Raw genomic sequence first — 22,900 nt, 5'->3', positions numbered from 1 at the left:
TGCATCAGCAGTCATTAAAAGACCTTTGATCTACCGAAGCAGCCTCAGTGCTGCTTTACAAAGCCAGACTAAAAGGGCTGGATTTAAGTAAGCAACAGAACCCAGGTCTGGGATAAATGTCTACAATTGCCTAATAATTTGAATTCACCTGACATTAAGATTTGAAACCGAGTCACCTCAGCCATTTTAAAGTAAGTGTCAGGATTTGTTTGTGGAAGGTTGACCCAAAGCAGAGGTGAATTTTAGTAGATTTAATGAAGAGTACTGAAACAAAGATGAAAACACAAGTCAAAAACCAAGGAGTCATCAGGGGAAGAAGTGTAACCAGGAGGGAGGCTCAGAGAGACGAGTAGGAGGAAGACTGATGAGGTTAGACGACGACCCAGCAAAGAGGAACTGAACAGCAAGAGTATTTATCGGAGACAGAAACAAAGAGAGGGCTAATGAGCAAACTGGTAGCAGGTGTGCACAGAGCAAGAGAGGAAAAGAGCCAGGGAAAAAGGAGAAAAAAAGAGGGCAACAAATAGAAACCAAGAAAACTGAAAATAACCAGAAAAACACAACAAAATAAGAATTGAACCTTTTAAACTAGAAAACAAGGAGTAAAGCAAAACTGGATACTGAAAAGAAAAGAAAACAAAACCAAGACTGAAACAGTAACTAGGAATTAACCAGAGAACATAACAAAAATTAAAATTTAGCAATTTAAACTAGCATGGATAAACTTTGAATCTCAGGTAAAGTAAGAAACATATTAGATAAATCATCCAAAGAAACAAAGAATGTTTAATTGATGCCACGCATGGTTATCAATATCAAATTAAACTGAGTAATAGACATGAATCTGAGGACAGATATCTTACAAATATGGTAAAAGTAAACTAATGATAATGAAAGGGAAACATTTTTTCTGAAATTGTTAAAAATGTAGAAAATGTGTTTAATTGTCTTCTTAATTGATTGATTGATTGACTTTATTGATCTAACAGTGGAGAAATATACTCAATGTACAGTTTAATCACTTAAAAAAATACTTAATCACGTCTTAACAAAGAAAAAAGAAAATTGATGGTCAGTTTTAAAAACCCATTGAATGCATTTATGGAATGCAACATTATGTTAAACAAATAGAATGACAAAATGCAAATGGCTGAAATTGAATCACGTCCAAGTGCTTAACTGATTTGACCAAAAACAATTTGAATAAAATTATCATAAAAGTTAAATAGATATGTTTTTGTTTGTTGTTACATATATGCTTTTTTTTTAAATAAGCTTTTTAACTCTTTATTCTTCACTCTGGGATTTAATATGTTTAATTATGTTTTAGTAAATTAGATCATTCTGACTCAGAAATAATAACTCAAATCTAAACCAATAAACCGGCTGGAAATAGTAAATTTAATTTCATGCCTTTGATTCTAACGGCTGCAATTATTTTCTACTCTTTCACCTCAGACAGAAACTTCACTGCAGACGTGTCTCTGTTTTATTGCGGAGTCGTGCTTGAGCCGCACCAGGTGCTGAGACGCAGCAGGTAGCCCCTCTGCGTCACGCGCAGCGGAGCGCAGACGCTGATTGGCTCGTTTTGAGCTCCGCGGGGCCCCTGCGCTCCTCCCCTTCATTAGAGCCCAGCCTGCCTTACTGCTCTGCGCTTGTTGCGTGGTTGGTGCGCTCTCTTTGGATAGACACGCCGATTAGCTGGAGAAGTTGTGTCTGCAAGGACATCGAGGAGAGAAAAGTCTTACTTCTGGATTGTTTTTAAACATTATTATTAAATTAACCGGGAGGTAAAAAAATAGAAATAAAAAAAAGGCACCAGGACGAGTTTGAGGCGTTTAACTGAGAGAACCAAGGATACCCAACATTATGCGGTTCAATTATGGCAGGCAAGGATAAGACAGTCGTGAGGACGCTGGAGGATTTAACGCTTGATTCTGGTTATGGTGGAGCCGCGGACTCGGTCAGGTCGTCCAGCGTGTCGCTCTGCTGCTCCGACACGCACCAGTCCGTCTCGCATGGAGGCAACTATTGGCATCTGACGGAATCCATGCACAGCAGACACAACAGTTTGGACACGGTCAACACCGTCCTGGCGGAGGACACGGAGATCCTGGAGTGTGCGGGACACTGCGCCAAGCTGCCCGAGCTGGAGGAGGTGCCGTGGAGCCATGGAGAGGTGGAGGGCGCGCTAAGGAAGGACGAGGAGCTGATGGTGGGGAACCCGTCTCCGGAGGTTCTGGCGCGGCTGTCCGCCCTCATCAGCCGGGCGCTGGTGAGGGTAGCCCGGGAGGCGCAGCGTCTCAGTCTGCGTTACGCCAAGTGCACCAAGCATGAGATCCAGAGCGCCATCAAGGTGGTGCTCTCATGGACCATCTCTGTGAACTGCATCACGGCAGCTCTCAGCGCGCTCTCCCTCTACAACATGTCCAGCGCCGGAGACAAGTTCAGCCGCGGCAAATCTGCGCGCTGCGGCTTGGTGTTCTCCGTGGGCAGGTTCTTCAGGTGGATGGTGGACAGCCGGGTGGCGCTGAGGATACACGAGCACGCCGCCATTTACCTGTGCGCCTGCATGGAGAGCCTGTTCAGGGAGGTGTTCAGCCGCGTCCTGCGCAGCGCGCTGGTGGAGAGGGACAACGGGATCCCCAAGATCACGCTGGAGTCCATGGAGCAAGCCATCAGCAACGACTCGGAGATCTGGGGTCTGCTGCAGCCCTACCAGCACCTCATCTGCGGCAAGAATTCAAGCGGTAATAAAGCACAAGAAAACAAAACATACAAATAAAATAAAAAATGCAGTGGTTGTATGGATGGCAACCTCCATGAGCTACAAGTTTAACACAAACAAAAAGGAAACTCTCATATACCATTGATTCATAACACTTAGTGATACATTTGTATCAGTTTTCTATTAATATCTTATAAGTAATGAAAAAAACTCAAATATTAATGAAGTACTGCTGAAACATAATTTAAAATTTTATAATAAACAGTTAAGGAGAGAAAAAAAAGGGTGATTGGTCCTTTCAGATTGATAAATAAATGTATTTAGTTGTGAAAATCAAGTAGCCGATAAAAGAAGAGGAGAGGCACATAATTTATGCTGATTAGAGTTTTAGTGCAAAGTTTCTACAGTAAGGGATAATTTGGGGAGCTGTGCAGGGGCGGAAGCGGGGGATAAGCCTTGGTGGCCATGGCCACCATCGGCTAATCTTTGGCTACCCCAGCCAGATGGTTGCCAGGTGGTTTTCTGTTTCCACGGGGACCGAATACACCAGCAGAGTACACCTCAGAGTAGTTTTTAACTCCCTCTGAGTGAGCAGTCTGGACACCCACCATTGGAGCCTTTTCACCATCTACTGAATCTTCAAAGCACATTGACTCTACAATACAATGTCATACTTTTTATTTGGCCAACAATATCAATCTGGGTGTAATAAATTTGTTTCACAATTAAAACTAAATTTTAAACAAGTGTAGGTAATTTCTTTTTGGAGGATTCTTGTAGTTTTTAAACCCGCAGGTATTTATACTGCTTATATTACAGCTGTAATTACGCCTCCAGATAAGAAATGGTGCTGCCTTTTAGAAATTTTAAACCCCATAAACTTCAACCTGCCTCAAAAACAAGTTCTTCCTTTCGCGGGTATCAGAGCCCTGCAGGAAGAACAGTCAAATTGGTATTTATGGTGGGAAAAAGATCAAACAAACTCCATCTTGAGTCACCGTGAGCCATTGTGTTTCCCATGCTGTTGCGTGGCAGGCATGAATGTTAATGAGTGTTTTTGACAGCCTGAGTCGGTGTGTATCGGCTGATGATTTAGCAGAAGCAGGATTTTTGTGTTGTGTATTGTGTGCTGGCCTTGTTGATGATGCTGCTGCGTCACTCCAGAAGGTGTAAGCCATCAGTGAGTGTGGGCTGGCCTTTTCTATGTATGTTTCTTCACCAAAAGCACTGAATGAGTGAGATTATAAAGCAGAAGGGACTCGCAGCTGTCAAACTGGAAAATGCAATATTGAACAAAAAAAAGTCAGATTGCATCGATGGATTTGGTGAAAGAGGTTAAACGTTTCTTGAACTCATGCATTTGGGCATAATTTTGTGAATAACAGCTTCAGAAAGAGAGAGTGTTAGAGGCAATCTAACGTTAGATTGATCTGAAATGGGTTTGGTATTGATATGATGTGACCTGAAACCAAATATCATGAACGCTGACTTCTGTACAGTAAATCATCTAACTGCAAGGATTAAACCATGAAAATGAATTAATCCTGAAGCTGAAGGTACTTGCAGACCTTTATTTGTTGAATCCTCATGTAGTCAGTTTGATATAACTCACTCTTTGAGTTTATTTCAATTTATAGTGTATATAGCATCAATTCACAAGAATTATAATCCCAAGGCAACATCAATGATTGATATCCCAATGCAGTTCCGTCTGTATTAACACCCTTTCCAAATCTAACTGCCATCTTTAAACCATGATTATTTACTATTTACTTTTCAAATGTATCCTTAATATAATAAAAGTCTAATTTAGTTGCTAACTTAAGGCTTTTTATATAAACAACAAAAACTAAGCTTATAGATGCCTCTATATTTATTTCCAAAGTTGGGGTCATTGATCAGAGATCAAATAGAGATATTAAAGTCGTAGGGAAGCGACCGTTCCAACCGTTGCAGTTCTGAATTCTCCTGAGTGGTGCGCGACTTTACACGAGTGAATAAAGTGAATGTGATTGGTCGATTATCAAGGGGGCGGGATTGTTGTGGCAGAAGGTTCGTAAACAAGTTTGCTTGTGGCCGGTTTGTTGGAAGCATCTTACTAACCAGTTAGCAACTTAGTGCTAGTAGCTTCCCAATGGGAAATTTCATTGGGACCAAGTAGCACTAAATTGGTGAGTTAGAAACGACACCGTCAAGGAACGCTATGGACAGCGGAAACATGCAAGAGAATGAGAGTTTTGTGTCGGAGGTCGTGGATGAGTCTCCTCCGTCATTTTCATTTCATTTAGAGGTGGAAAGCGGGGATGAAGATGTTGTGGAAGAGGACGCCAGGGCAGCAGAAGTTTGGTTTGGTGTAGAAGGCTTCCAGCCGTACATGTTTGAGCCCTTGCCTCGCAACACTACCAGTTCTGTTAGCTCTACGCCTGCTGAAGACACAGACGTCCATCCCCGTGAACACTGGGACGGAACTCAATGGGAAAGGAAATTATTCTTATTTCTTATATCAAACGTTGCGTATATTAGCTGCGACATATGAATCAAGATGCTATGACCGAAAAAAAGTGAATGACAGATGACCGTTGATATATGATTTACCATCTTAGATGTTCAGGCTGACGTATAACTAACTGGCCTGCATAAGATAACGAAAAACCCCTACAGATTTTAAGACACGCTTTAAAAAAAAAAAAATGTACTTACTTTACTTTACTTACAAAAATATAAAGAAAATTGACAAAACCAGCTACTTTGGTTGTTGATACTCTTTTTAATTTAGTGAATTGATTTTGTAGAAATATATTTATACCTGACTGATAATTCAGGTCATTAGTTGACTCAGATTAAAAGATGGGGTATCTATCTGTCTGTCTGACTCTGACTTTGTTGGAATCCTTCAACCTGAGTCAGGATGTGACAACAGGAGGGAAAACTCCCTTCAACATTGAGAAATCTTTGAAAGAACAGAGCTAATCAGTGCGTCCTTTTTATGTGTGAAATGAAATAGCAGTGACCCCACTGATGGCTTATTCCAGGAAAGAAATAAAGTGAAACACAGAAACAATGAGCTTGGTCTACTTTCTACGGGAAAAGAAAAAAGGGAGAACGCAGAGTAATTGGCAGCAGCAACTGTTGTAAAAGGCTTTGTTCAGAGAGGCACAGCTAAATACTATTTCATAGAAAACAAGATAATGAATGCATTCATTCAGGAGGAGCAAAATACAAAAACACTGACCCAGGAATACTACCTGTTGGAGACAAAAGCATAGTAGTTTTCTTACTTTCCAGCATTGACTTCCTCCAGGAAAAAAATCCCAGCTGAACTATATGTTCAATAGGACAAAAGGGTAAACAGGAACTGATTTGTTTTTATATGTTTGCTTGGATGATTTGTGTTAAAGCTACAGTGTGTAATAATTACAGGCATATAAATTCAGAAATTTAATATATTATACATAACTATGTTATTTATCATCACCTATGAGCTCAGCCTTTTAACCATAACATTTGCGTTGCCTTAGAATTCGTTATTTATAATTACATAGGAGCGGGTCTCGCAGCCATGGAGGCTGACATCTTTGCGCTACGGCAGCGCAGAGGCAACAAACTAGCGATTGCGAGATCTCCCATTACGCTCGAAAATAACTACGGCAAGTTGAGAGAGATGAACTGAGACGGTACTGAACAGTAGATGGCAGTATTATGCCTGAGAAGCGTTTAGTCTGCCTGAAACCAAAGAAGAAGAAGAAGCAGGTATACTGCGCCTCGGTAACAAGAAAGGTGAACAAGGCGGCAGGCGTGAGTGACTTTGCAAACTGTTTGGCACTGTGTGGCCAAACATCAGACGAATGGAGGATCATGCCTACTCTGTATCACAACGAAAAGCGGCGGACACCGAACCCCCGTCATCTAAGAAGCGGAAACACGACGAGAATAAACGCAAGAGTGACAAGAAACGACAAAAAACACGGATCAACATTGGCACGGCATTTACACGATGGAAGTCACTGATGGAGGAAAAAGGTTTTCAAAGTGACGCTCAAGTTGCCAGTTTTCTCTTGGACAGGTAATTAATCCTATACACACAATTGTCTAATATCACTGCAGTTTTTGGAGTACAGGATGCTCAGACCTGTCTAAAACAATAACATGCTGCGTGATGATGCTGTTACTCTCCAGTATACTTATTCAGCAACGTCCCTGACGTTTCACAGGTAATGATTCAGTAATTTTCTGTAAAATAATTTTCTGGATATATACCTCGGTTACTTCTCTCCGGCTCCTTTGGAGATCTTCAAGCCTTTCCTCCTCTGCTCTCACCCCGCTGGCTCCCCTCTCTCGCCTGGCCCCAGCTGCACGCTCACCCCGGCCTCTCTGCCCTCTTCCTTTCCCTCTTCCTTGCCTTGTAACCCCCGTGCCACAAACAAGACTTGGACTCTGTAAACGGGGAATATATATTCTTCCAGCGAACACAATCTCGCTGTTAAACTAATGACTACAATTACTTCGTCTGTTTATATCACCATGCAAAGCAGCTCACCAAAACGTCACAACGACGTAGAAAAAATAACGGGTATATTTATTATCTTAAGTCTACATGAAATCTATACCCTACACAGACTAATGAAATACTATCTGTAAAATTATCTATGTAAACAAACCTCATCACTTGAGAAGGTAGGTGATGCGGACGTCGTGGAAGACATTTTGTCCCGTAACGCTCGCCGTACTGTTGGGGGGGAGAAGCGGTGGGGGGGAGACGTTCATGTTGCTGCAGTCTGCAGTCTGACCGCTAGATGTCGCTGAAAATTACACACTGTAGCTTTAAATGAGCAGACGCTGTGCTAAAGGTTAGTAATTAGTTTTTTGCTTCAAGCAGCCGTACTCCGTTGCAGTGTTTGACGGTGGCCATAATTAAAAGATCAAGATTTCGTACTTGTTTCTGTTTTTTGGTCTAATTTGTTTTGCTTACTTCCTATTTGTCATCTGAGACCATTATAAGAGATTAGAAGACAGCTGGACTTTTTGGGGAAAAAAGGTATACATCAGAACTTTGTGTTTTACCAAGATAAGCACATTTTCTCTTTTATAAACATATCTTTCTTTCTTTGTGGACGGGTTTCAGAATCTGTATGTATCTTCCTTTATATCTCTTTATTTTTTTGATGAGTTTAAATATTGGCCAAATGTTGTCATTTTTGTAATCTGTCATATTAATCTCACAACTTATGTTGTCACAGCTGCAGCATGATAAAAATGCTTTAAATCATATTTCTTTCTAACATTCAATCAGGTGTTTAAACAAAATGAGACCAGATGCAACTGCATGTCTGAAAGAGAGTGCAGAGGGAAAAAAATGCTACCCTCTGCAGGAAAGCATGCTTCCATTCCTTAAAGTTTGCCTCAAAAATAAAAGCAGTGCAGCAAATAATGACCAAACCAGGCCTGCACTGCACTCCCACTGTCCATACCTGACTGGCTTTTTGCTTCTAGCGAGCAGATCAGAATTGCTGCCTTTGTATCCAGAAGTAAAAGCAGCTCTCTACCATAAAAAAAAAAGTGGAGCTATTTTTCAAAAGACTTTTGCTTTATTATTAAGAGCAAAGAGATTTTTGCACAAAAGGAAGTTTTCAGATGTCTCTGATGAAGAGGGTGGTGGAAGTACTGAAACGAGTCACACGCAGGATGTAGCTAACTGTAATGGGTGGAGGATTGGGTGGAGATGAAAAATGAATGAAAGTGGGGAGATGCAAATGAACTGTAATCTGCAGAGCTCTGTCTACCAAACAGAGCGATCATGATGACTAAAAGGAACGCTGAAATTGATGGGGATGTCAGAACAGTTTGTGTGGGTGTTTGTGGAGAAGACGGAGAGGAAAACATTGAATTGTAATTTAAATCCTTGCTGTAGCATCATATATTTCTTCTAAGTTTGGCTATTTTCTTTTGCCACCTTCCTATGCAAAAGTATTCACACCCCTGAACATCTTATTTTTCAAACATGAGTTTTCTTGCTTGAAATAAAAAAAACAATTTGAAAAAGTTTGCCAAACGTTTGTGTTTAGAAGCCTTCGATCATACCTCAAAATAAAATCAGAATTTGTCTTAATGCTTTTGTAATTTAAAGTAAATCTAGCTGAGTTAAAAAAAAAAAAAGTTTAAGCTTTGCTACATGATGTTTAGGAGAAATGGCCAACATTTGGATGCGTTCTGTCTCCTGAATTTGATCTAGTTTGACATTTTTTAAGGGAGCGATGAAAATAGAGAGATCTTAATGTGATCCTACTTTACTTAGAGAGACTACGAAATATATTAACTGACCACATAAAATCATAGACATGTTTTTGGCACAGCAGAGTGCGCTTTGGATAATGGTGGGGGAAAAATCATTACAATACTTTAGGTCAGTCTGGCCTGGGAAAATCTTAGGATCCCCTAGAGTAAGTACAATGTGAAGTTTAGGATCAGTGATGGGAGTAACGGCGTTGAAAGTAATGGCGTTACTAACGCCGCTACCTTTTTTAGTAACGAGTAATCAAAATGATTACTCTTACTGTAACTATAACGCAGTTACAATTGCCAACACCCCGTTACTGCACGTTACTCAGGTTGCACAATTAACCTTTTTTCATGATAGGACTCGTGCGCGCATCATGAGAGAGGGGATGGAGAGTGAGGAGGACTCCAGCGAAAAAACAGAGCTTTCCAGATGGAAATACTGGTGTTACGTCGAGCTGCGTTTCCCCAACAGATATGGTTTCCCCTGCATCTCCGTACAGCGCGGCGGCACGATTCACCGCGCAAGCGACAGGAAACGCGCATTCACACTAATGGCGCGTAACAGCCGCCCTGTGCTCGCGCCACAGGGGAACTATGGAGAGCGTAATCGATCATTAGCCTATATGGAGAAAGGGAGAAATATGGATGGATGGAATAGATCGATAGATCGATAGATAGATCGATAGATAGATAGATAGATAGATAGATAGATATAGCTACATGTTGCAGTATCTATAACAACCCAAACACAGGATTTCAGAATTAGACATCCCTAGTTATTAATTTCATACACTCGCAAAAGTAACGCAATAGTTACTTTTACTACTAACTAGTAGGGTTGTCACGATACTAAACTTTGCAACTCGATACCGATACTAAGGAAAATATTCGATACTCGATACCATTTTCCATACCATAAGGATAAAAACAAAGACTCTACAGAAATATTTTCATTAATAAATAAAATACAATAAATAAATACAATAAACAATATTTTGAGGTTGTTTGCTGTGCACAATATTAAGCAAGCTTGATAAAAACGTACAAAATTAAAATTAAGTGTTCCTTCCTTGGCTATGCTTTGCACACATAACAATGACACTAGCCAAACCAGTTAAAAAACAATAATTCTCAGCGGCTCACATGTTACAGAAAAAAGTCTGAAACTGAAAAGTACACAGAATTATTCAATCACACAGTGTTCTGAAAGTGCATTGTCCTCTATTCTGCACTTTAGATGATTGACTGTTTTGGTGCCACAGGTGGTGGCACTGTATCGATACTTTTAAAAACGAGTATTGTATCCGGATACAACATTTCAGTATCGATACTTTTTTGAGTATCGATACTTTTGACAACCCTACTAACTAGTTACTTTTATTGTGGAGTAACTCAGTTACTAACTCAGTTACTTTTTGGGAGAAGTAACTAGTAACTATAACTAATTACTTTTTCAAAGTAACGTGCCCAACACTGTTTAGGATAAGGATAGATGCATTTATTTATGGAAAACGTATAGAGGTTTTCTGCTGTGTGAATGGGAACCACCGAGGGCCAGTGGTAATGCTGTCTGAAATGTTATATAAATAATATATCATTATATATAATAATTATATATACTTGAAATGTTACTTTGCTAAATGTTATTTAAAAAAATCCCTGAATGTTGGAACTGTAACTATACAGTCTTATGTGTACATAATTTCTTTTTCACCACAGTGTTTTTTTCATCAGTGTTTTTATCACTGCTGCTTATCTTTATCAAGGCATCACTTTAAAAAATGAAAAGGCCTAGACAGCTGTATTTTTGTATAAACTTGTGTGTACAAAATGACAAAATAAAATCTAAGTCTAAGTCTGAAAGATCAATTTTGGTTTTGCTCTTAGCAGTTGCCTCATTTTACATATTTTTTTTTTTTTTTACAACCTCTGTTGGGCTATAGCTTCTAGAAACCTTGACACTGCATGATATCCTACTGTCATTCTTCTGTTTTTACTTGCATCTCGTTATTTATAGTGTCTGACAGGCAAAGCTGACTGTCAGGCTGCTGTTTGCTACTGTCTCTGTGATTCACATTGGGGTTCACATTGGTACTCTGCAGAATCAAAAAAAAGTATAAATATAATGAAAGTAGTTAAAGCTAAATTATATATAAAAAGGCTGTATATGTATATTTATTTAATTTTAGCCTATCTTTTTATGTATTTGCTAAGGGTAGCACTAAAAGGCATTTACCTTTCACTGCATCTTTAAAGTCCTTTTTTTCGTATTACTTGGTGTTTATCTGCATTTAAAACATTTTGCTGCATACAAATTTCTGCTGTAGAAAGAGAGAAAACTACTTCAGCATACTTTCTAAACACATAGTGAGTCTTAAGCTCTGATATGTAGATTTTTACATCATGAATGTAGAATTCAAAAATACTTCTTACGAATAGACGTAACATTAACTGCTAATGACTTCCTGTTCATTTTATAATTGAATTCCAAGCTTTTTGTTTGTAAAGCCCTTTGTGCTGAGACAATCCATACTATATGATAAATACCAGAATGATGCAGCCATTTATAGTTAAATCTGACCACAGCGAAAACTCCCACAGCTTTAGTTTTATCTGTACGGTGTATATATATAAAGCACACATTTTTCATCTCAAAGCTCTCTCTGGTCCAGGTCCTGTCCAAATATAAATTACCCTTTTCTGTTAATCAAAATTTTTATTTAAGCACAATAATGTACTATTGCATGCTCCAATTCAGTTGAATAGTTAATATCAATTGTTAAAAGGCATAAACCATTTTATCAATTTGTTGACTTGATGACAGTGGAAAGAAAAGCTCCATTTAACTAGGAAGAACCTTCAGGGAAAGGAGCAGGCTTTGTGTTGAGTGTCCAAAGGTCACAGCAGGTTTAGAAGGAACTGCATAAAAAGCAGAACACTGTCGCACAAAGCACACATTTATTTCAAGCGTTAAGTTAAATAATGAGAAAGACAGCAAAATGTAAAAGCGTTTTTTCTCGGTAAAAAGGGTTAAGAGAGTAGAATTTCCTCTGATTGCAATGAGGGAAAGGAGACAACTAAAAGAAGTCCTGAACCAGCGGTACTTTCTATAAAAGCAATGAAGACTATATAGCAATATATTTTAACCATACCTTTACCAATTTCTACATCCAGGAAACACACACACAGTCAAACACAACAGCAATTAACAAATAATAAGCAAGGGAAACGTAGCAAGCAATGCATGTTCTGTCAATAGATTTATTCAAGATTATTAGCAAGAATATTTTTTTTAAATAACTGATACAGCTAAAGACAGAACAACTAAACTAGTCAAGCTTTATAGGAGAAAACGGATCTAATTCAGAATAAATGAACAGTAATGATCCATCCAGATAAAAGATGAATGCAATGATGTAAGGCGTTTCCCCACAAACTAGAATCAGTTACATTTTTGTACGTATACTGCTTTAGTTTCTGACAGTCCTATTATATTTACACCACGAAAAATCTCTCTCTCTCTTTTACATAAAGCCTCAGAATGTGCACCTTCAATGTGTTTCAGGTTGGATAAATTCCCTTTGCAGGTGGTAATTGATTGTATTTGCATATCGTCCTCCTAGTATGTTGCAGGTTTTGATGATCTACATACGTTTTGCACAATAATTAAGGCAAACATGCATTTTTGCATCTGCAGTTCTTATTGTTTTAAACATGCAAGCTCAGTGTGCAGCTGGTTAGTAAGTCAGCTTTGCGCCTGTTTTTATACATGCAAAGTTATAGTAAATCAGTGCCCAGGTGTTTTTGAATACCCTTTCTCATAGTTTCAGCTTATTCGGAGCATCGAGTTAAGGCTATTCCACCACTTATGCATTGACCTTACTTGAACTTAAAGCCACTCTGGGATATCCCTCTACTGTTTGGAGTAGCTCAGGGTGAATATAAAGCATTTATATTCTTATTACCACCAGGTGCTGTCTTGAAGGTGTAGTGCAGGTTTTTTCTCAGGCTGATTTAAATCTGTGTCCTGGGGCTTTTCACAGTATGGGAACATCAGGCTGAGTAATTCCCCAGGATTCCTTTCACCCAAGTAAAAACCAATCCTTTCAGTGGAAAAGTGGCTCTTGTCCTCCATTGTTTGGAGCGGATTGATCTCATCACATGTTATGCTAAGGAACATATCCAAAATGATAGTATTTTGCTAGAATTTACTAGCATGGGTTAAATCTGTGTACTACTTGTATGACTGCTTATACTGACCAGCAATTTTAGCTTTAATTGTTTTGCTTTATCTTTATACTGTTAAATCTAAAAAAGAACCATATAAAGATATATCACGTAGTGTAATTTTTTGTCAAAGTGAATCACTTCTTGTTATACCTAAATGTTTCAAGAACTTCCTGTCAACTGAACCCTTTTGATGCCAATTTTAGATATTACAATCTGTTTTTTTTGTTTTGTTTTGTTGGAGACCAACAAAACACAAATTTCTTTCAAAGGTCTCTGTAGGACTAAAATAAAATGAATCTGTCAGATATTGGTAACTATTAAGTTAGATATGTTTTGCTATCACTTTAAAATATGCCAGTCCTCCTCATAAACATTCATTAGTCATAAAAGACGACATAGTCATCAGCTTTCTGAACTGCTGGCATGTCATTCTTCATGACCTTCCAAAAGAAAAAGCTCTGACCTCTGACCTCTGCAGGGCAGATGACGCAGCATAATGGAAATGGAAAGCAGGCCTCCACCAGCATATTAAATTAGCAGCATGGTGTCTCAGTCTCTGTCTTTCACACCATATTTTATTGTGTTTTCTGCTGGGGGCGGGCTCTGTGTTTGCATATTTGTTTTCCACTGTGGTTTATAATAAGCTCGACTCATAACAACAGGATTCTGGCAAAGCCTCCTGTTGTCCATTCTGTCGTAATTTTCTCCTTTCTCCTCCTGGCAGGGTGGGTGCATGGAAATGAGCAGACAGATTGTTGTCTTTCTGCTGATGTTGTGAGCATTCGGCCAAATAAAGCTGGTTGTGATGGATTTTCATGTCATTGTAATTTCATCCGGCCATGGGCTTCCCACTCAGCCCCTATAACCAATTTGAGCTACCATCGGTGATTCTGAACTTCTTGTGAGGCCAAGATGGATTTTATGAGCTGCATTCATACCTTTCCTGTTATAATATTCATTTTGACTTCATATGCTTCTGGGTGATTCCACTGCAGAAGATTGCAAACATGAGTTTTTTTCAGCTGGGAGTATCTCAAACTGTTTTGGTTTTATTACTTCTCTTTTATTGTACAGTGGATTCCTCTTTCATTTTCACTAAATAGGTGAATGTACCGGGTCAGGATGAGATAATAAGAGAAGTGTGTTAGCAGTGCGTAATGCACTGAGGGACTTAAATACATGAGGAGGAATCAGGCCAGAGTGTCAGCTGGATGAGGTTGGGCGGCGAAGGCTTTGGCACCGGTACCTCCAGGATATAATTACCATGCTGATCTGTTTAATTAACACTTATGCTTATCTGTTGGTCATTAAGACTAGCAACAGGAAACACAAGGGGAAAGATGAAGAGCAAAAATAATAACATCTACGTTTTATACTTAATATTTATTGCTTAAAAATCCAAATTGGCAAGTTTGAGTTCTTGGAGAGGGCACTAAAAATACCTTCTAGCCCTTATTTTATTATAGATTTAAGGGTTTATATTAAATTTTAGGGTATAAATGATTAAATATTTTTATATCTGAATATAAGACACTGTTGGAGCCTATTAATTCATTTTTTGCAAAATTATTAATGTTGAAGTTCTAAGGTTGTGTGAATGGTAGAGCTATTGTTTATTTGTTTATGTATTGGTTTTGACCCTCCTCCTGTCAGTCCGCCTCCTGCTGAGATTAACAAGTAGAGAATATTTATATTATTTTTTATAAGTAAAGAAAACACCCCTTTTTTTTGAAACAGGAAAATTCTCCACGAGTGCTTTTTGTTTTGTGAGTCGAAAAAAACTCCTCCTAAGACTACTCTGGCAATTTTTGATTTTTTTGGGAAACTATTTTGATGCAAGAGTAACCGTAACAAACACTGGATGATGTATCCCTGTCAACAGCACTATGTGAAGTGGAAGCCACCCTAAATGACCAATAAGGCCAATAACTTCAGTGTCGAATGACTCAAATGACTTAGAACCATTAACACAAAACCATTTACTCCCGCTGAAAGGAAAAGCAACCATACCACCAGGAGTCCTTGAGAAAGCAGATTCTAACTCATTCAGGACTCTCAAGTTTAAAATCTTAGGCCTGAAGTTGATTCTGAAGTGTCTAACAGTCTAATGATGATTTTTTTTCAAAAATTATGTTTCCCTCTTTCAAAAAGGTTGATTTCCACTTTAAAATGTTTCGGTATTAAATCCAGCTGTATAGATGCGTTTCAGAAGCGTGACGCCATGGAGCATTCTACCTTACCTCCGCTGTATTGAATACCGAACCCTTCTGTGGCCTTTCCCCTCTGACCAGAATGGATCATTCTCATTTAAATCCCTTTTGAGCTTAAAGTGGAAATTAAACATTCAAAAAAAATTGCGACTTACAGTTTTCAATGATTATATTACAAATGTGAAAAATATAAAAAAGAAAAAACTTACCATAAAAAAAAAAAAACTTTTTGGCAAGGGCATGGCCATGCTGCAGTACTCAAAGCAGTGATGTCACAGGGTTGGTTCGCTCTGTAGTTGCTTGTTGAATATATTGGAAATACCAGGCATACAGTACCTTACAACTGTAAAGCACAAATCTGAAAGGACAATAGAGCATATAAATCCCATTGTTTATGCCTTAACATCATTACTTTGACTGTTTTCAGCCATCTTCTCCTTTAATAATATGAAAGATATCTTAATGCTAAATTACATTACATAATCTCATCAGTTTCTATCTGCATCCTAATCCAACAGCAAGCAAAATTTATGAAATATAACAACGTCTAATAATTAATTCAAGTTTAAGGGGGTCCCTGTGTGGTAAAGTAAACTCAGAGTGCATCTTTGATATGGGGTAACTTTGGTTAAGATGAATCAGAGATGCAATGTAGTATGACAGAGACTGGAAACTGAAATAAAGATTTTTGTTTTATTTTTTTGCTTAATGGCTATAAAAAAAAACAGTGAAAGAAGAGATTGAGCTTAAATTAGTTAAAGTGGCATCCTTGTGACAAATAAACAAAAAAAAACCTGAATATTTTCCTGGGCAATTTTCTTAAGCATTGATCTCTTAAAAAATAATAATAATAAAAAAATATGCATTCAATTTCTAATGATTTTTCTTTCTTTGATTTATAAATAAAATCTTGTCTTTTAATTGTAAGGAAAATATTGATACTGCATCCCCCAATTTACTTCAGTTTAGTCTTTTTTTTAATGAAGAAACACAGGAAAAAGAACATAAGTCTGGATAGACTTATTTGAATTTTTCACAGCAGTTTAAATGGCCTAATTGTGATATTTGCACCTCCCAAAAAATCTGATTTGAGTCACTTCCATAAAGGATGATTGCTGTGAAAATGGCTGTTATTAATAGTAGTGCTGCTTTTTCTTTCTTTCTTTTTGGTCAATGATGGCACCATGATAGTGTCGTTGCTCAAAAGTTAAATAACAACATGGAGACAGCAGCATCCATTGTGACCTTTTTTTTTTTCTTTAACAAAGCCTGATTGAACGATTTAGTCACATTCATCATTACATCTGTAAACAAAGCGCTGCAGTTTCGTCTTTTCGTGTTTGCGGGTCGCTTATACACTATATTGCCAAAAGTATTTGCTCACCCATCCAAATTATTGGAATCAGGTGTTCCAATCACTTCCATGGCCACAGGTGTATAAATTCAAGCACCTAGGCATGCAGACTGTTTTTACAAACATTTGTGAAAGAATGGGTCGCTCTCAGGAGCTCAGTGAATTCCAGCGTGGAACTGTGATAGGATGCCACCTGTGCAACAAATCCAGTCGTGAAATTTCCTCGCTCCTAAATATTCCACAGTCAACTGTCAGCTGTATTATAAGAAAATGGAAGTGTTTGGGAACGACAGCAACTCAGCCACGAAGTGGTAGGCCACGTAAACTGACGGAGCGGGGTCAGCGGATGCTGACGCGCATAGTGCGAAGAGGTCGCCAACTTTCTGCAGAGTCAATCACTACAGACCTCCAAACTTCATGTGGCCTTCAGATTAGCTCAAGAACAGTGCGCAGAGAGCTTCATGGAATGGGTTTCCATGGTCGAGCAGCTGCATCCAAGCCATACATCACCAAGTGCAATGCAAAGCGTCGGATGCGGTGGTGTAAAGCACGCCGCCACTGGACTCTAGAGCAGTGGAGACGCGTTCTCTGGAGTGACGAATCGCGCTTCTCCATCTGGCAATCTGATGGACGGGTCTGGGTTTGGCGGTTGCCAGGAGAACGGTACTTGTCTGACTGCATTGTGCCAAGTGTAAAGTTTGGTGGAGGGGGGATTATGGTGTGAGGTTGTTTTTCAGGAGCTGGGCTTGGCCCCTTAGTTCCAGTGAAAGGAACTCTGAATGCTTCAGCATACCAAGACATTTTGGACAATTCCATGCTCCCAACTTTGTGGGAACAGTTTGGAGCTGGCCCCTTCCTCTTCCAACATGACTGTGCACCAGTGCACAAAGCAAGGTCCATAAAGACATGGATGACAGAGTCTGGTGTGGATGAACTTGACTGGCCTGCACAGAGTCCTGACCTCAACCCGATAGAACACCTTTGGGATGAATTAGAGCGGAGACTGAGAGCCAGGCCTTCTCGTCCAACATCAGTGTGCGACCTCACAAATGCGCTTCTGGAAGAATGGTCAAAAATTCCCATAAACACACTCCTAAACCTTGTGGACAGCCTTCCCAGAAGAGTTGAAGCTGTTCTAGCTGCAAAGGGTGGACCGACGTCATATTGAACCCTATGGATTAGGAACGGGATGTCACTTAAGCTCATATGTGAGTCAAGGCAGGTGAGCAAATACTTTTGGCAATATAGTGTATGTATTGAATCCCTCAGACTGAAGTGTGAACGTGTTCACATTTAATTAGTAGCATGAAAAACCGCACCTTAAAGATCAGAGTTCCGAAAATTTGAGGTGAGCATTAATACCTGCTGTGTCAATATAGTCTAAATTACTTTATTTACTGAAGTAACTCAAGTTTGATTTTTAAAATCAAGTTTATATATTTTATAAAGTTTACAAGACAGCAGAATAATAAGGTCTCCAATAACAGTGATCAGATTAACTTATGTCAGACTTGCTTATCAACCAGCTATAGCCAAGCTAAAATAGCATTATAAAGGCCAAGACAGTTAAATAAATCTAAATGATGTCCTAAGGTGTATGTTTAAAAAAAAAATTATAAAGTGTTCACAGTGATTACATTTTGTTTATATTTTCAACTTCAGGGTAAAGAAAAGTACCCTATATACAGTAATGCAGTAAATATCTAAATTCTAGATTTTATGGTCTTTAGGTTTTTTGTCAGATCAATTTTGTATACAATGAATAAGAAATTATAAGATCGAATTATACATGGGGGGGAAAAAAAGAACAAAGGGCATAAAATTAGGCAAATCAGCTGTTGTGAAAACCAGTGTATAACGAATCAATGAAGAGGAGCTAAAGAAGCAGCTGATATTGATAGGCGAGCTGCTGCATAGTAGAGTTGTCATTATTTCTTCTCTTCTTTTAACTCTGTAAATGATTTGCTTCTGTTTCTTATGGCAAAAACATTTGGAAAATGTCCCCCTTAAAAAATAAATATAAATAAAACCTAAAAAAGCTTAGCCCAATCTCTTAAAATGGAAGAAAGTTCCAAAATTACCTTGCAAAAATAGTAACAAATATTACGTAACATCAGCATACACCAGATAAGGAAACACATAATTTAGGTTTTAAAAAGCAAGAAACATTAACATGTTTTCCAAATGGTTATCTGATTAAACTGATTTAAAAGGGGTGTCATGTTGTTTTGATCAATACAAAATGTGTTTCTTGACATTGTTTGTTCATATAACAAAAAAAGTATCCTGTTTGTGTGAAATGGTTTCTCTGATTGGATTTGTCACACCGGGGCCATGGTGAAAGATGAGCTGTTGTTTTTAATGAGCTCCATGTGCTGCACTGCGAGCTTCGCTGTAGGTGTGATTCATGTTCAATTGATGTCCTGTTACATTTGGACTTATATGTGTGTGTGTCTGAAAACAATCACCTAAGTGGGCTGGGACACTATAGTGAAATGTTAAAATGACCTAATTGAGTTTCCAGACTCTAATAAATAAATAAGTTAATGTCACATTGATGTAAATCCTAAAAGTCTGGAAGAGGCACACGGTTTCTTTGATGTTGAGAAAACCTCTGACAGTTGATGTCAGAGCTTTCTTCTGTGTAATGTTACCTGTCAACAGTAAAAACTTGACTTAGGAGTGATTTCCTGGAGGAATTTTCAAAAGCAACAATAATCAGGGCATGTAATACATTAAGAGGCTGCTTCAGATTTATTTCTAACTTTAGAAATGGTATTTTATACATGCCATGTTCCCTTAACTTGGTCGTTAAGATTGTGAGTGGCGTCTGTAGAACATTACAATATATGTTGTCTATACTTTCCTGAAACTTGAATTTTCAAGAATTTCTTTATAAAAAAAATTAGATGTTACTTTCTAGAATTTCTAGAATTACTTTTCTAAAACTGATTTATATTATATTTGTGGAACTTTCCAAAATGTACAGATTACTTTCTGAAATTAGAAGTTTTTTTGTTGTTGTTTTTTTTTTTTAATAAAAAAAAAAAGGGTTTTCTGGGACTAAAGTACTGTCCTGTAATTTTTTAGAATACAATATGTACTTTTCTGGCACCTAGAACCAACGAGAAAGTTACTTTCCAGAACATAAAGGTTACTTTTATATTTTACAGGTTAGATTTTGGTTTTTATAGTTACTTTGTTCTGCAAATAACTTACTTTCCAAAACTTGAACATTAGTTTACTGAAACAAATCTAAAATTTACAAAATACTTTTTTAAACATTTTATTTTCTCTTTCAACTTTTAAGAACTTAGATGCTATTTTTCATATCTTACATTAGTTTAAATAAAATTTTGTTTTAAGTGTTTTATTCCTGAACTTTTAAAAATAAATGGATTAATGCTCTAAAACTGACTTATCTTATGGAGTTCAAAGCTTACCTCCCATGAACTTTCATTTTGGTCATTACACAACTTGCTTGCTGTCAAGTTTCCCATGTTGGTCGGGAAACTACCGTATTTTACTCCTTCCAGCCGTCCTATTAACGGTTTCCTGTACATTTCCTGTATTATTGTTCTAAAAACATTTCCCTGCCCATCCAAATGAAACTATTGCAAAGTCTGATCACCTTATTGTAGTTTTCAATCAGTTGATTCATGTCTTAAAATATAATGAATACTGGAACTTGACTGGGATGGTTGGACAGCTTGCAGTGGACGTTTTAACATTTCCTGTAGTAAAAAAAAAAAAAAACTTAAATTTTACAGGTATGAACTACTAGGTCACTTTCAGAAAACTCTACACCTATGTCTTGCTGCCACTTTACTGTAACCGTATGTGGACTTGCAGACAATACATTTTCCCTTTAAAGTTTTATATTCCCAATAAATATATTTGAAACATCATATGCACTTACATCTTATAATAAGACATTGTTTGACATTTAAAGACTGAATATTAATCTATATTGATTTTGCTTCTCTAAATGATACATAAATATGGTTCATATTTGCGGGAATTTTGCTTCTATGCTCTACATTTATATTGATCTATAAGGAGCACAAATTGCAACTTTGGTGCGATATATTGTCCAAATGTTTTACTTTTCTAACTAAAAATAAGGTTAAGCTGGGCTAAAAATAAAATCTCAATCAAAGAGCGACTTTATTGAGTTCTATGTTGTTGATTTATGAAGCTTGTAGCCCTTTGAGGTTTAAATCTGATGTTTTTCCAGTGTGCATCTTGTCAGAGACGGTATTTCTTCCCTCCACATAAATTTCCGTTATCGTCCTGTGCAACCTCGTCTCAGCAGGCCTGTGGCTTCTGTTTGATGAGGCTTTTGATCAGGCATTTCACAGATATTAATAACAGGCTTTGAGCTTAAGAGCTGATTTTTTTTGAAATCCTTTAGGTATCATATATTGTATCATACCTATTAAGCAAGAAATGGCAAAACGAATGTTTTAATCTCCAACAATATTCTGAGTTACTCTATTGACCTATTGTGAAATGTTTGATTTTCCGGAACAATGATGTCAATCTCGACCAAGAAATGATTATGTTGGGTTAACAGAGCACCACCCTCTGACTTTTCTTCATTTAGCTTGAAATACCTGTTTTTAATTGACTTATATTACCTATGTTTAAACTATATTTGTTTATATTTTGAATCCAGAGTGCTAATTTTCAAGCTTGACCTGCCTTAATATTTACCATCAGGTTAGCTTTTGATGGGGGAAAAATACAAAGCTTTCTGGCCTCTAAAATTTTAAGTTAATGAAGGAAATGGTTACATAATGCAGCTTAATAATCACTTCAGCTGTATATTCATGATATGTTGAGTCATAAAAACTTTTATGCATCACTGTAGAGGAAGTTCAAAGCTCAAGCGAGGTCAGTTTTTAAATGCAGAAAGCACCAATTGTAAGCAGATTCTCCCCCTGATACACATTTACTCCATGAGTTCATGAAGTTGTCTACAGTAGAAAGTAATACATGTAAATTAGGAGAAAATGTAGTATGTTCCTCCTACATGAGGATGACTCTATGCAGCTATTGATAGTAGCTTCTCTGCTGAGCGTTCTTCAAAATGAGTAAAATTAGTCATAAATTCTTTGCTCTAGATATAATAGAGAAACTTGAATTCTATACCGATACCACCATTTTAGTGCTGGATCGGGGCCCCGCCCGATACTGGTATAGGTGCAACACTAGTTTGAAGGTTCAGTTCAGTTTATTTCTATAGCGCCAATTCACAACACATGTCATCTCAAGGCAGTTTAAAGTTCACCAGATCATTCAGTCAAATTGATTCAAAGTTTTCTATCTAAGGAAAACCAGCTGATTTTATCGACTCATTGACTGGGATGCAATCCCTCACACTAAGCATGCTTGTAGCGACAGTGGAGAGGAAAAACTCCCTTTGAACAGGAAGAAACCTCCAGCAGAACCAGGCTCAGTGTGAGCGGCCATCTGCTGAGGCCCACAGGGGTTCAAGTCGGCTTCAGTCGGCCCCTTGAAAATGAGATTTTTTGATAGAATATGGTCTGAAGTACAATTATCTGGGAATTTTTGTCTGAAAATCTCCTTTTTATCTTGGCTGAATATTATTTTTCTAAAGCTACTCTGACCTACAGCCACAGTCTACTCCTGCTTCTGAAGTGTTCCAATTTAGCTCTATGCAGTGAGATTTGCAGATGATTTGAGGAGGATATAGCATTAGTTGTATAATGTTTATCCGTTATTTTTAAGAAGCAGGTTTTGCAATTCCCGATATAGCTGATTATCTTTGACCCAAACCTTCTTGTTTATGATCCCCTTTTAATTTAAGAAATCAAATAAAAAATAACAAATCAGCCCTTGGATGTCTGCATGTGTTGTCCTAAAAGGCACCAATGCAGTGGGATTTTGGTGTGTTTTTATATATCATTATCTTTTTTTCCAAATGTTTCATAGTCTAATATGGTGATCTTCATACAATCCAACATGTCCTAATTTGTTCAGGCTTTTGCCAATCAAATAATAAGGTAACATGTTCAAATATTTCTCTGACCACTGTTATAATGTTGTCTGTATCGGATGCCAATTATTATGGTAAAA

At 37.8% G+C, this 22,900-nt stretch overlaps 1 protein-coding gene across 2 annotated transcripts in view; it reads left to right on the top strand.

Moving 5' to 3' along the window:
• Nucleotides 1–1,882: 1,882 nt before the first annotated feature.
• LOC119781036 (ankyrin repeat and BTB/POZ domain-containing protein BTBD11-A) overlaps nucleotides 1,883–22,900 on the top strand; it is a 246,226-nt gene continuing 225,208 nt past the window's right edge. For both annotated transcript variants that reach the window (XM_038281356.1, XM_038281355.1), the window contains exon 1: nucleotides 1,883–2,750. In XM_038281356.1, coding sequence (XP_038137284.1) covers nucleotides 1,883–2,750 — 868 coding nt within the window. The remainder of the gene's footprint in view (nucleotides 2,751–22,900) is intronic.

The sequence above is a fragment of the Cyprinodon tularosa genome, unplaced genomic scaffold (assembly GCF_016077235.1).
Source record: "Cyprinodon tularosa strain WSP-4 unplaced genomic scaffold, ASM1607723v1 ctg17, whole genome shotgun sequence".
NCBI classification, from domain to species: Eukaryota; Metazoa; Chordata; class Actinopteri; order Cyprinodontiformes; family Cyprinodontidae; genus Cyprinodon; species Cyprinodon tularosa.
The sequence above is the reverse complement of the archived record's forward strand: the minus strand, read 5'-3'. Positions and strand labels throughout refer to the sequence as shown.